We start from the raw sequence: 15,357 nt of genomic DNA on the forward strand, positions 1-15,357 counted from the left end.
TCAAGCCCGACCACCACGTCAAAGTGGCAGCTTTAGGTCTGGAAACTAACCCAGACCCGAAATTGTTTGGTCATCTTCGCATACGCCCCAATAAATTGCAGCAGTGGCCTTCAGTTGGACCTTCAGGGGCCAGTTGTACGGACATGACTTTTTTGGCTGGTTATTGGAATGCTCAGTTGGGAAGAATCGACAATCATGAGGGCCGCTGGGAGATTTGGTATGGGTACTCTCATAACTGACAGTGTGCGTTGATCACCATCCAGTTGCCGCTAGCACACTAATGAGCATCGCGTTGCCGAGTTTCATCCAAGTCGTAACTAACTGAGCACTCACGTTGACCACAAAACAACCGGAAACTGATGTTGGAATTGTTTTCATCACTGCTGTTTTTGGGATTCGTTTACTAAGACAGCCCAGGCTCTGGTTCGTACCAGTGTTACTGTGTGCCTCCCAGCAACTAAGATCACTGTTCAACTCTGTGATATTCACTGCTTGTAAGATCCTGTCGTCAAATTAGTCCACAGAATAAGCTTTCTGGACAACTTGAGAGCGCGAAACAAACCGATCAGCGAATTACAGACTGATTTGAAATCCGGAATGAAGCCACCGTACATACATGAACCGTTCAAATGTTTCGTCCTTATCGGTGCATCTGGCCTTTTGATACCTATCACATTAGGGGGTTTGCTTCAAAACTAAAGAAGAGGGAAACCTGGTGTAGTGTACCTGGACCCTAGAACTGCTCTGACTACCGTGAAAAAGTCGACGCGGCCAGTAAACTGCTTGGCTTAGGATATACTTCGCTCAAAGGATTCGTGAGATCTTCAGACTTATTTACTCCTCACTTACATTAAGCCTTTGAGTACGGATTACTGGCAGTGTTCCCACTGACCGAATACGAGCGTGACATGCTGGAGAGAGTTCAGCGCTTTGGTACGAAAACTATCATGAAGCTGGTGTCTCCGCTTCGAAAGAGTTCTTGAGCAAGTAGGATTGTTCGGTATGGACTACCAGCGTGGTTATGGAGAGTTCATTTAGAGTAAGCGAATTCTTAGAAGCATGAACCTTTTAACTTCTTCACACTCAGCGCCGACAGCTCGAGCAGGGGCCAAAATTCACTTAGTAACTATTTCACTAAGTGTATCGCAGTATCACAGGTGTTCACTTGATTTTCCTTTTTTGCTATCTAGCTCAGTCCGATCTAATCTTCAAGCCGTACTTTGATCAGCATTCTGTTTATTCTTACCCCAACCGGATTGCATCCAACCGTCTGGTTTCTCCACTGCTCTCGGTTACCTATGTCGAAAATTGAAGAGGCAAAGAAAAAGGCCAGTGAAACAGCTGTTGAAGATTGGCTCCAGGTACGATAATGCAGCATGGGGCACTTTTACTCGCCCTTTCGAAGGACGAGCAAATAATAGGTATTGGTAGTGGCACCACGATAGAGTACGCTGTAGAAGCCATCGGTTAGTTTCCAAATTTGTTTTTGTCTTGAGTTCCAGGACAGCTCACAGAGTATCAACCGGGAAGTTTAGAATCAAATGTGTTCCGACCTCGTTCCAAGTGATAGCGATTTCAAGCTTTATTTACCATGCAGGCTCGAGATCTCTGTGTGAAGTACAATCTGGAGTTGACCAGTTTGGATATTCACCATAAGGTGGGAAGATGATGTCAACATACTGCCTACGCTTTTAGCTATCTGTTGCCTTCGATGGAGCGGATGAAGTGGACGAGTCGCTCACTTTGATCAAAGGGGGTGGAGGCTGTTTGCTTCAGGAGAAAATAGTGGCTTCTTCTGCTGCAAATTTTATAGTCCTCGTTGACGAAAGGTATGTTCAGACGAAAAATGCTCGATATTTGCACTAAAAATCAACCTTTTCCATTCTGGCGCTTTTTGAATAAATGTGGTGCCGTCCATCAAGAGAATGTCCGTGAATGAAATAGGCTCGGTCCATAAATTATTCTCATTAAGACGGACAAGGTAGACATGAGAGGTGGTTCTGAGAAAACCACCTACACACCCAAGGGGAAAGATATTTTCTCCCTAAAATCCAACCTAAGTGTGTAATTAAAAGTGCTCCCCAGGAGCACCGACCAAAAGTAGTGGAGTCAGTGTGAGGTTACGGCCAAAGCGTCTGTCGGGTACTTTGCGCCACAAGTTAGTCGTTTTGATGCCCTCAGTAAATGGCAGCTAGCCCACATTCGCAAGTTGGTCCAATTTCCCTCAACATCGCGGAATCCTAGATGGAGTATGCCACCTCGGGATGCTGAAAGAACAGACAGCCTTTCCACCTGCGGAAGTGGGAAGCAAGGAGGAACCCGTGTCTTGAATAACAGCCGAACCGTAGCGTACAATTCAATTTCCCAGGCATTTGTCACGTATTTGTTCCACACGTGATCTGCGTGACATATAATAGCATAATGCGAACGCCTTCACCCGAATGTATCGAAACAATTGTTTAAAAAACCACGTTCGTTTTCCATCAGTCGCTCTTCCCTGTAGTATCTACGATGGATGTGTTGGGAACCATGGTACATCGCAGAACCGAAGCATGTTATCAGCAGTGTTTCAAGGAAAATATTTCATCCATCAGTACCCGAGACTCAGCGGATTCCTAGCTGAATATCTCGTTTATGATATTCTTTCACTGAATATGCTTTACAAAGGCCGTCTCATGTTTCAGCTTCTACTTTATTCGAGATATTGTAGTATATTTTCCTGAAGTAACACTACTCATAAGGTTACTGAAAACTCTTTGACGGTGAGTGTACTTCGCAAAATTCGTAAAACTTGGGTTCGAGTGGAACCTAAGGTTTACGGTAACTTGAGGACTCTGCCTACCTGATGAGCCCCAAAAAGGGCGAAAGCCGTCGCGGGCTGTCAAATAATTTTCGGCAACCTTATGAGCAGTGTACCATAAAGGAGCTATTCCATCCGGTTTTCTCATTGGCGACGGGGAAGATACCGCTACATATGTCAGTGGTTGTCCTATTTCCATCCGTACTCAAAACCTGTCGTATCTTCTATTTTTTCTCGCTCGCCAATATCGTCGTGCTCGTTCTCTCCATCGTTGATGGGAAAGCGTTCTAGTGTTGAAACCGTCACATGAGTGCGGTGACACTAAGTCGTATGTGACAGCACTATACTCTAGCAACTTTTCTACGCCGTGGTATCCGAACCAGAGTTGCACAACTAGTTCCACTTTTAGTTTTATTGTATGGTTGCTGCCAAACTGCCGAGTTATTAGTAAATTATACCGTAAATTGATATACTGTTCAAGTGGCGCCATCACCTAGCTGAATTTAATAAGTATTTGACACTTGATTGATACATATGGTCGCTTTGGGGGTCACGGGGGCCAGATGGCTCAAGTGGTTAGGGCACGAATATACTGACTGGACGGTCCTTGGTTCGAACCCGACCTCCACCTCTCGACCTACCCTGTCTAGGCTTGGGCAACCTCATGCTTCCTTTGGGTGGCATGCTTCCCTCAAATTGCTTAAATACATATAATTTAGTTGGACCAGATTGTTTTCTTTCGTGAGTCGAGGTCATTTTCTCAGAGCTTCCTAAATTATGTACCATTTAGCAGTTGAGGCAGTCTTAGCACAGCGGCGTCTTATGAGTACAATAATATCCAAAGAGAGGCCACTCCTTAGGGTACATGGCGAGCATTTCCCGCCAGATTTCTGCAGGATTTCTCTTTTGCTGGTGAAGCCACCAAAGACCCCCCTGCAGAGTCCGCGATTGTTATCCGAGCAGGCATTTTACCTCGACGAAGGCCACAAGTATGATTGTGCATAAAAACTACCGATAAAACCTGGATAGTCCAACGAACATATGGTCTCTCCGAAACGGGCTAGCTGCAACTCAACACGTACGTGGCTTTCAGGCTTGAGATAGCTCAAGTCCACTAACCGGGAGGTTTTTCGTAGGAACCCAACTCCCGCTTTTCGGTTGCTGTTGCCTGTGCTTGAGTAACCTAGCACTATCTTAGCTCTCGTGACTCCGAGTTGAGTGGAATGAATGCATCACTATCGGCGGATGTTGGAAACGGGCGGCAATTCAAAGCTCGAAAAGTATTGCCACCACTGGATGAATGCTGAGTTTTACGTCACATTACAATCAATAACACATTTCCTTTCTCAGTACTAGTTCTTTGATCATGAATGCATCACTATCGGCGGATGTTGGAAACGGGCGGCAATTCAAAGCTGATCAAGGAGCGCTGGTGAAAACAGGATGCGAGTAAATGGCCTGTTGAGCCAAGTTAGATTTTTGTGCAGCTGTTTTACCATGATTTGCGCAGGATGTTGTTCCTGAAAAGGTGACTAAAGCTTGTTTTGCAACACAGTTATCAAAATGTGACCCTGGATTTATTGGAACCTGTGACGGAAGGAGATACTAGGGTGGTGACTATGTTTTAAGGTGATTTATGGAATAACCATGGGTTTGCTTGGCGACGTCCCTTGTACTCATATAACTTTGTGGATCTTAGGAGAATCCGATGAGTGCTTGAGAAAACAAGATATACACGAGAAGAAAAATGAATGGATGCTATCTGGCACATGGAATAAGCAACAAATTCGCTTTGAGGCGAAATCGATGGATTCTGATGGAGGAATCAGGTGTGAATTGCCATATACTAGGTGAGAAATCCGAATGACACTGATTCGTCTATAAAAAACGCCCGTGTCAGGTTCCCCGACTTTTCGGAATTTCAAACACCCTGATACACGGCTTTTGTACCAAAAACGTCATCTCCGAGGAGAGGATACTTACTTCGCTCCTATTTCACCTATCAATGATGATTTGAATAAGATTGCCCCTTCGTCAAGAATTTCCCATCTCCACTGACTCAGGAAATGCTCCAAGAAATTGGGCACACAATGGACGAAGGGCCTTCCGATTGAGGTGGTACCAATGGCGATCAAGCCGGTTCAGATACGAATCAAAGAAGTTTTTGGTGGTAATCCCCTCCTGAGGCCTGCGGGAACTAAAATGGTAAGTTTATCCATTGTTGTCTGTTTATTCGGTAACGCTCGTTAGTTTGTTTCAGATTAGGCATCAACAGTCGATGGGTGGATTATCAGGCTTCGAGAAAAAGCATTGACTGTCTGCTCGTCGGTAGTATGAAGACATTTAGGAACTCAGTTGAGATTCCGTCCTTTACGTAAAGCCAGTCTATGCTGAAAAGCCGAGAAGCATTACACAACTGTTTCATCACTGTTAGGAACCATCAACACTACGCACCTCAAGAAACTCCAGAATTTCGAATCCGTGACCACTGGGTTAGTAGTTTGAACACCTATCCGTTCGGGTACGAGCGCCTGATCAGTGGCGTGATTAACTCGCCTTAGGCATTCGTGCGGCGCAATAAATAATGTCAGGCATATGTGTAGGTAGCGAATCTGAAAGAACTGGTCGTTGACATACAGCCGGGTTTCTCACCACTATGCGATAGGTTTATTCCGAAACTCATTGTAGCGCCATACGGCCGTACACCAGAACGATACCTTCAGTCTACACAAACCAAACGACTCAATATCATACGTCCATTGCCTCCATATTTGTCTCACACGCGTACACCTCTTTTCTGGCTTCCTATTCCCTCACTTCTTCCTCGCTTTTTCAGGGACCTCAACTAACTGACAATGGCAACTTCCTCTTAGATTGGCATTTCGACCCTCAGGCCAATTACGATTGGCATAAAGTTGAAGACACACTCCTTCATATGCCAGGTTGGTGCTGCTTTTCACTGCATGTATAGTTTGAATGTGGCTTATTGGTTTATTTCAGGAATCCCCAGCAAGTGTATTTTCAGGTCTCCACATCCGGTCCGTCTGAGTTAAGGTAATGAGATTCGAAATTGCCTGGATGACAGTTTAGTTGGAAATAACCACGGGGGTGTCCGTATCTAATCGATTTTTTAATCATCACAGCGTCCCAGAGACTAACCACTTTGTAAGAAATCCCTCTGTGCCACATTCATTTCGTTTGATGTCCATCACACTTGCAAGGGGTCTCTGACCGCGGATCTCCTTATGTGTAGACCGTAGTAAAAGGCAGTTGTCATAACTGGCTCATAAGATCCAAATCCTGTATTAACCTTAGCGGTCTTCTACACGTAAGATGAACGAAAATCCACCGAATCAGTACTAGAGACCGCGACTACAATTTGGCTTTTTGGATCCCTTATCTGTTGATGGGTACAACATAGAGAATCTGTCTTTTTTTTTTTAAACAGAAATAGGCACAAGTTGTGTTGAAGACCGTATGGATGTCTCGAAATAGAACCGATATCTATTGAAGACCTCAGATTTCCGGAGGGAATACCGTCGTTTTCTACTCACCTCTAAAGTGGCGCAAATATAACATACTCTGAATACAAACCGTTCGAAATTCGCTAGAAAGTCATTCCTGATTAGTTACTTAGTTTGGGTTTTATTATGGCAAGGTGGCTGAGAGTGGACAGATTAATCGCTGTTGGGTACTGGGACGTATAGCCTGGAAAACAGACACACAGACAGGCGTTTACTGAAAAGCTTTACCTTATCATAAAAGTGGATAGCCCACAGATAATCAGATAGAATTCATACCTAAACCTCGGTCCTCGGATTTACCAGTGGGAATTGTGGTTCTACCTCCAGGTCCACTCCTAAAACGAGCCCACTACGATGGAAAGTTCGGTCCGTAAGGATTTGTCGTACCCGTCTTATCCGGTCAACGGTCCCTGTTCGCCAGGCGCCAGCAAATCATTCAGCGCAAAAATCTACCCTACATGTGGTTTCTTTTACATAGTCTATTGGGACGAGGAAGCCCAGAGGCAGTAAAGGAGCACCAAATCTTTGGAACTTTTAAGCAGCCAAACCAACAACGGTGACAGAAACGACGATTTGTGACCATCGCTGTGCAAGAGGCTTAACTCATGGCTTACCACAATAAGCCGCACTCGTTTGCCGTGTGCATGGTTTGTGGGCACCACAGACCACAAGTGCACAACAAGCGGAACCCAACTATTTTTTTCACCTTTGAGTTGATACTCATCGTGCACTGGTTGCGTATACTTATGGTTTTCATCCTACTCGGGTGTTTTTATCCCTGATTAGGAAAAACAGGTGCGTATCATCTGAAGCATTCCTTCCACGCTCAGATATGAACTGATGGGAATACGCAAGTTTCGCCAATCCAGCTCAGAAAATGTGAGATGCTGTTTTATTGGTTGTCACTCTCAGGAGAAAACACTCCTATCGAGGGTACGTTGTGATATGTCTGAAGGCGTTTCTTCGTAGACGTGGTGTGGATACTCTACTGATTTATTGGCTTACAAGCCAACGCAAGGAAAGGACTGTGCAAGCGATGGTGTTATCTGTCGGGATACTGTCAAGACTTCGAAACCTAGATAGGAGATAACATATTGTAGGATATTCCATTTATTATGAGAAGCCCAATTGAGTGATGAGTGTAATCACAAGCCAGGACTTGTAAAGACTCGAGATCTACCAGTAAGTTCCGGTATTACACGTATAAAAATACGTATATGAAAAATACGCGATTAATATCGAATTGTGGGGATTTTCGTCTTAGCCGATGCGCGAATGGGTGCAAGTCCAAAGAAAGCCCCGAATTCTCATGAAAACGCTGCAGAAATGGTATAACCAGAGGAAATGATTTTTATCCACACCTGTGCGCACAACGCGTGGTGATGCAAGTGGTCAAAAAGTGCGCGTAAAGGGTTTACAATAACTGATTTACTAGGTCAAGGGTCAAGTAATCATTGGGTATTCGAGTGCATATAAACTCTGAGAGAGATACGAGAAAGACAATGGTTTTAGGTAGTTGAGTCTGAATAGTAGAACGAAAATATTACTCTAAATCTCGAAAGCCTGCGGTTGCATACTACGCACTGTGATTCAACAGCGGGCGGGTTTCGAAGCGGATGTTAGTTCGGGGTGGCGAATTCAGTGAGCGGCTCAGCAGAAGCCTGATTCTCATTTAGCCTCATGACATTTTCACTCATCAACAGGCTGCCGTTGATGTAACCGTTGTTTTAGTCTACACGTTAACATGGAACTTTGGCTCATATAAGTGGTGAACTACCCAAATCAGGGATTTAGTGTTACCATTTCATCGTAAGTGATAAAGCACCGGTCGGTGGGTCAAAACACGGAATCAGAAGGTCCCGGCTTCTCTTACGGTTAGAGTAGACCTGGGATGTGTGAACGACCGTGCGTTGTGTGATTTTTTGCAGTCTGAGGTTACCATTTTGTCTCAGTATCGTGCATGGCATACTTGTTTTTCTCACAGTAACCACCTAATAAATTCCTCTTTCACTTTTAGGAGTGGTGGAAACCGGCCTCTTCATCGGCATGACACGCAAGGTGTATGTCGGAAACCTGGATGGCTCCACAAGAATTCTCGGTGAATGAAACTCGAATTCAACCGACCCACTTCCATAGATGCCATTCTCATTTTGTAGTCATTATTTTTGTAACTTTTTTGTCTTACTCCGGCAACAAGCAACGACGAAATCTCACATTTCATCAGTGCTTGCAGTTAATCCATTTTGAGATTGCGTATTTAAGTAGTGATCTCTTTAAGCACACTAATTTCATACTGTGTTTGAATGACGTGGTGCATCAAATAAATGAGCCCTGACCATGGTCAGTCGAATGACACATCCAGTTGTTTTCTTCCTTGCGTCACGTCAAAGCCTGTTTTTTTTGCTGCAAGAGCACAAGAGTGACAAAAATCCCAAGAGTCAAATCTTTCATCTGTGGAATATTTTCCATATCTCTGCCATTCAATTCGAGGGAAGCACAAGACTGGAGTTTACCCAAGCCAAGTAGTAACCGAAAAGCTGCGGATCTCCTGACCAGTAGTTCGTACTCAGCTGCCTACGTCCAAAATAAGGTTAAAGACCGTCAAAAAATTTGCTGCTGCTCATTAGCGGTCACACCGCTTGATATATTTAGCAGAACAGTGGATCATACGGACCGTATTCCGAAAATCCAATCACGCCAAAGCTTGCTGCACTTTTTATAATCAATCAACCAGTCGGTTTAGCAGGCCAGTTACTATTGCACACATTTTCACTGTTTCCGTTATCCTGTGATCGTGCTAGTTAGCACATCTAACCCTCCTAATTAGTTCACACGCCAATCTCAATTCACGGTCATCAGAGGTCAACTATCATAATTCCGCGCCACATTGTTTTGAGGGCTACGTCAATCAACTGCGTAAACACGACTGGAAATCACACCATTCATCATCATCATGTACACCAACACACCAGCAATGGAAGCCGAACTGATAGTAGGCGGCAAAATGGAGACCAGATTTCAGCAAATGAACAAGCCGTAAAACGTCAGCATGAAGTCTATCCTATTGTGCCCGACTGAACTTTGAAGCTTGAAAATGAATTCCAACCCGTCATTCTCATCCTGTGATATTGCTGAATAAATTGGCATAAAGACTGAAACCTACAGCCAGACAACGGTGGATGGTAGCAACCAGATATCTGGGACGAAAGACAGCACGAGGCGCTCGCAAATTTGTCTGTACACCAGAATTGTGCTGTAAGGGCAGGGCATGAAGCTAGTTATGACAGATCTCTGCTTATTGTTTGTCTTTCTGTTAGGCTGGCTAAGTCAGTCATTGACTGAACGTGGGTTGGGTTGTTTTGATTTGTGCAAGCTGTGGCGGAAGGCGTATATTTAGGAGGCTTACTGCAATTTCCGAACACGAAAAAGTGATCCTTAACGTGAATGTTTAGCTGTGTTTCCTATCAAGAGAGGTGCTCTGGTTGTCGCAAATGCACTCTCAAAGATGAAAAAACTGATCCGACCAGTAACAACCCAGCAAAATTTGTCAAAGTTTCGACGCCAACCGAATCACAGGTAAACCTTGATTCCAGCTGCCACAACTTCGTTTGCTGCTGTTGTGCGGAACGGGAAGGATTCGTTACGCATTGACGTCGTTGACCTGTAAATTAAGCGTGATGGACGCTTGTTACTGATGGATGACAAACAAGGTACCTACATCTTGATGTAGCATAGATAAACGCATTTGAGCATCATGTCGAAGCGGGACGCCGTCCATTAGATTGATCCAGAATCGTTCGCAAACCTCACTCAACATGCGCGTAATGTACGACGATAGATAGCCCCACACACAGCACTGGGACCGGCTACGTACTCTGATTTTTTTAACGCAAAACTCAAGTGTTGTGGACCCCAACCGACAGTGCTCGCGGCACCCGGTTTGACGATGGTCGCCAAGTCATATTCGCGAGCCTTTGGGCAACAAGGCATGGGGAACACTGTTTCTTTTGGTGCGGCTCTAGTGACTCTGTTTGGTGACCAAGCACTCTCGCTTACGCATTACCTGTTTGCGAATACGCTGCAGTCAGCTAACGCCCGTTACGCTGAGAAGACATCAGTTATAAAAAGGTTCAATCCGTTTGATGTTCTCCTATCGGACAAATCAATTTTCGCGACCACAGAGTAAGACTGTTTTTACGGTTACCTTGCACACATCACCCTTTTGCCTAAATTAAATTAATGATTGGCAAGTCTCGTTTGCGCTTTGATAATGCGTGCATTGACTTTTCCTACCACGTGGTCACATATTATGCAGCCGTCCAGATAAGTAAACCGGCCAACAAGATTAATGTCCTTTCCTTGAGGTTTCAGAATAACAGTGGGACTGAAAAGTTTGTAGCGACGCTTTGCACTTTGAGAGAGCAAAGCCCATACCCAGGTAGCCAATCACTTCCGACATTCTGCCTATAATAGAGTGTGGATTGATGACCGGTAAGTAACAAGACAAAGTTGTCCGCGTAGACCAATCTCACTAGCCTCAAAAACCTGACCATCACGCAGCGGTGATCAATGCAGTACTACCAGAGTACTTAAACCCCCAAGGAGCTGGTAGTCACACTTGATCCGACCCCCACCTGGGAGTCCAAGACCGTCATTCATTGACCACCCTGATGGGAGACCCTATAAACGCTGCAAGGTTATCCTGTAGTATAGTTCAATGGGTCGCTGAGGTAAGCGAACCCACAAGAAGATTCAGTCTCTTGACAGATGTATCTAGGTGTTAAAAGCTATTTGCAGACATTCAGAGTGCTGTCGATTCAAGCCAAACTAGTCATTAAGGTAACTATCCTGGGTTTAGAGGCACCTTGGATGCTGGTAGCTCAGGATAGTAGTCAAACTCGAAACCACAATGAATTACAAAGGTGTCAACCAGGGAGAAGTGACATCTCTCAGTCGTTTCCGAGTAAAATACACTGTCATTGGTTGCAGCCCGCTGCGACACATGTTCAAAGTTATGAAGCATCTCCATTTCGGTGGAGCACAGATTACCCCTCTGCCCCCGGCTGTATGAGTGATGTGGGTTCATGCACAATTCGAAAATTTTTCTACTACCTTGGATCTACTAACATGCGTACGTCTGCATTCACTCTTATTTACGGAAGTTACTGAATCCAGTCATAAGGGATACGGGCGTTTTACAGTGAGTGGACGTGAAAGGTACATCAAATCATTCCAGAGTCTGCTTCCGCCGTATCAATCGCAAATAGAAGTGCCTATAGTGACTAAGCAAGACAGCTACTACCGCTGGCAGTGGAAGTGATCAGATGGAACAGTGGTACGTACCACATGAGATGTAGGCACGCAGAGTTACTTAGTCCTTACTGGGATTAACTGTCTCTGGAAAGACCTTATGGAGATAGATTCTCTTCACCAACTCCAACCAAACATTTCCAGCGACCTCTTTCAGACCACGGCAACTCCAAGCATCGAGCCGATCATGCGTGAAATTCGTGCAGGGGAAGCTAGCATCTTCATAGTGCAGGTAGATAATGAAAAATAGTTGTGTCTGCTCTAACCTGAACAAAGTAAGCCCTTCACAAACTTCCTAAACCGGTTTTCAAAATTTATTGGAACCTGGTAATGGGGTAGATTGGTTCAGGAATCCCAGCACTGGGTCATAAATAAAGTCACATTGCTGAAGCACGAGGACTTATAAATTAGGTAACTGAATCCCCAGATGAATCAGGGTTGATCGAGTGCACGCTGGACGTACCGTCTGGTGGCATCATTAATCGTCTGTAAAAGATGACATCAAAACAACGCGAAGTTTCGGTTGTACAGGGAGACGAAAATCAGACTGCCTGCATGATGTAAGGGTTCATCCGGTGACGAAACTCTCCACTCCTAACTGCGGAGATAGTTTTGGCATTTGATCCATGGGGAGTGACTGCAGCATCCGAATTGACACTTGGGGCCTTCGATTACCGATGTCGCTGTACTCCGTCTCGTCGACATGGGAATCGGTGTCCCATTGTAGAGTCAGTTCTTTGAATTTCTTGGGCAGTGCACATTAGGACAGCTACTGGGACGGCTCGCGGCTACTGGTCAACAAACAGTGTATAAAATTTTTAGTGTATCACTGCCGATAAGTAAATAGAGTCACAATCCGGAAGTAATGACGACCCCTTGACCCATAGTTGATGAGAAAGAATGATGGGAGGTTTTCGGATGTCAGATTGGTAAGAAAGCATGATATATATTACAGAGCCGAGGATCAGAATGTAAGTTCAGGAGGATAGTAAAGGTAACGCTGGGCAGAACATCTGTGAATTAGCTTATCGAATGTCCACATCACGTGCTCTAGGCAGAGCATGCTCCGATCAAGCAGGGGCAAGTTGTAAGTCGCAGCTGTCCAGGTGGCGGGTTCCGGTCCTGGAAATTGTAAAACAAGTTATATTACTCACGAGTACGCATTCAACAACATAAATCATTGGGGTGGCAGAGGGGGCAGTGTCGTCTAGACACACCGAGAGCATGCAGAAAGCATAGTAGTCGGGTTGTTCCTGGTAAGGCCAATACCATGGACTAAGGGAATGAGAGAAAAACACGGCCCGTCTGTGCGTACAATAAAAAAACGCAATGTAAACCAGAACGAGAAACTGCATGATGTGAATTTTGGACAGGCAGACCCCGTTCGTAAACTATACACAACGGACTCATTCTATCGTTCTCTGACAGGACCGAGTTCTTCAATCCTGCAATGCTTCGTTATCGAATGGCCGAACACGCTACTTCACTTTAGTGTGATGTGCGACGATCTTTCTGGCCACTGCGGCGTTTACGCATGAGTAGTATAAGTGGACAAATGACTGAAGCATAATTTCGGTTCGGATATCCGTCAATACACGATGAATGAAAAACTAAAGTCGGGGTTGATATGCGGACGCGGAAAGACAACAGTCAAGCCGGGAAGCAGCATTACNGTCGCAGCTGTCCAGGTGGCGGGTTCCGGTCCTAGAAATTGTAAAACAAGTTATATTACTCACGAGTACGCATTCAACAACATAAATCATTGGGGTGGCAGAGGGGGCAGTGTCGTCTAGACACACCGAGAGCATGCAGAAAGCATAGTAGTCGGGTTGTTCCTGGTAAGGCCAATACCATGGACTAAGGGAATGAGAGAAAAACACGGCCCGTCTGTGCGTACAATAAAAAAACGCAATGTAAACCAGAACGAGAAACTGCATGATGTGAATTTTGGACAGGCAGACCCCGTTCGTAAACTATACACAACGGACTCATTCTATCGTTCTCTGACAGGACCGAGTTCTTCAATCCTGCAATGCTTCGTTATCGGAATGGCCGACACGCTACTTCACTTTAGTGTGATGTGCGACGATCTTTCTGGCCACTGCGGCGTTTACGCATGAGTAGTATAAGTGGACAAATGACTGAAGCATAATTTCGGTTCGGATATCCGTCAATACACGATGAATGAAAAACTAAAGTCGGGGTTGATATGCGGACGCGGAAAGACAACAGTCAAGCCGGTAAGCAGCATTACTATGCGGGAACAGGACTCTTTCCTGGTAAACATACAAAATAATTCAGTAGTGACCGAACTGATCGAAACACAAGGAAAACGAGTTTTGGACAAATTAGGATCAATTACAGGTAGTGAAACTTGTAGAAAATCGCTAGATTTATTGCTAAGCAACGTATCGCCTTTGGTTTGTGGCTCGTTAATTAGGCCGAAAGGTAAGCCGAATTGTGCACAAATCAACAGGATATCTTTCTAATAGCACGCAGGATCACCGTCGAATGTCGATTAAAAAGCGCAGGAACCGCTGGACATGGTCTTGACAAGATAGAATCCATGGGGAAGACGTGTAAGTCTTAAGAAATGGACTACGGGTAACACTACAACGTTTGATGACAGCCGAGGTGGTGGGAATCTTCAGACGTAAATAGAACAGGTGTTTTGAACTGCTGAACGTGCACAACATGGTTAACAAGTGGCGGCGTGTGGATGTAATTTGAGGGATCTTAGATCCAAATACAGAGCCGAAGCCGAACAACATTCAGTTGATCCCTCCACTCTTTTGTCGGGACACTACATCACCCGAACGGATCAATAAAGCTCCGAAACGATGTCCAAAAGCGAACATCAAAAAAAGTGCTCTGAATGTCAAAAACGAGCCTCTAATACATCGACCGTTACACCTAATATCCTGCGCCAACAAAAAAGTTTTGGGACAAGATCTTGCTGACCGATTTTCCGTCAGCCTTGTACACCACTCAATTTGGCTTGATACGCTTTGAAACGCTGCCAGAGGATCAATCTAATCATTGTTTCCAAAACCTTTTCGGGAACGACAGCTTCCGAAATTTCTCAAATTTCGGACACAAGGAAGTTCGTTCTACTTTGCTCTGCACTAAATAACCATGGAAGAGGGTTAATGAGACAGAAAAGTTCAGCACAGCCGTAAGATATTTGTGCCGCCACATCAGTATGAGCAAGGTGGATGGATGATATTCATCAACCGTATGATCTAGCTCCATCCAATAATGCATTTCCAGCTCGAGATTTTTTTTGATATGAATGATATGGCCTTTTAGTAGATCAGATGTCAGACTCACGGAAAGGAGAACTAGCAATTTGCTTAGAGAGACTTGACCTTTGTGAGTCAAGTATGCTGTTAGTTTCGAAAACCCTTGACCTTGAGTAAAATACGACACAAACGTCAAAACAGTGCGGTGATCCTGGTGGAACGATTCCAAGTTAGCTAACTGTCCCACTCTAATGGGATAATGTTTCTGAGAAGACCGAATGAGAGGCTTTGACCTAGCTTGTAGTGGAAAAAGAGTACTTTGTTAGTTGAGTTTTGCGGTAGATCCGGGTGACTTATCCCGCCATCCGAAGAGGTGCCACCGCTCAATCTATGTGGTTTGCAATCGCAAGCAACTGGGTTGAGAATGAACATGAATATGATACATATATATATATATATATATATAGTATAAATATAAATA

At 44.7% G+C, this 15,357-nt stretch overlaps 2 protein-coding genes across 2 annotated transcripts in view; one reads left to right on the top strand and one right to left on the bottom strand.

Moving 5' to 3' along the window:
* Positions 1 to 1,213: 1,213 nt before the first annotated feature.
* T265_10690 (hypothetical protein) lies at positions 1,214 to 8,676 on the top strand (the record flags this gene model as incomplete). Its single annotated transcript, XM_009177145.1, has 8 exons — positions 1,214 to 1,361; positions 1,406 to 1,466; positions 1,503 to 1,543; positions 1,598 to 1,657; positions 1,696 to 1,829; positions 4,864 to 5,005; positions 5,637 to 5,742; positions 8,342 to 8,676. 8 exons carry the CDS (start codon positions 1,299 to 1,301, stop codon positions 8,428 to 8,430), a joined length of 696 nt encoding a protein of 231 aa, XP_009175409.1.
* Positions 8,677 to 12,549: 3,873 nt separating this feature from the next.
* Positions 12,550 to 15,357, bottom strand: part of T265_10692 (hypothetical protein) — a gene marked incomplete at both ends in the record, with an annotated part of 123,993 nt that continues 121,185 nt past the window's right edge. Inside the window, one exon of the mRNA XM_009177146.1 lies at positions 12,550 to 12,756. Coding sequence (XP_009175410.1) covers positions 12,599 to 12,756 — 158 coding nt within the window. The remainder of the gene's footprint in view (positions 12,757 to 15,357) is intronic.

The sequence above is a fragment of the Opisthorchis viverrini genome (genome assembly GCF_000715545.1).
Source record: "Opisthorchis viverrini unplaced genomic scaffold opera_v5_395, whole genome shotgun sequence".
NCBI lineage: Eukaryota > Metazoa > Platyhelminthes > Trematoda > Opisthorchiida > Opisthorchiidae > Opisthorchis > Opisthorchis viverrini.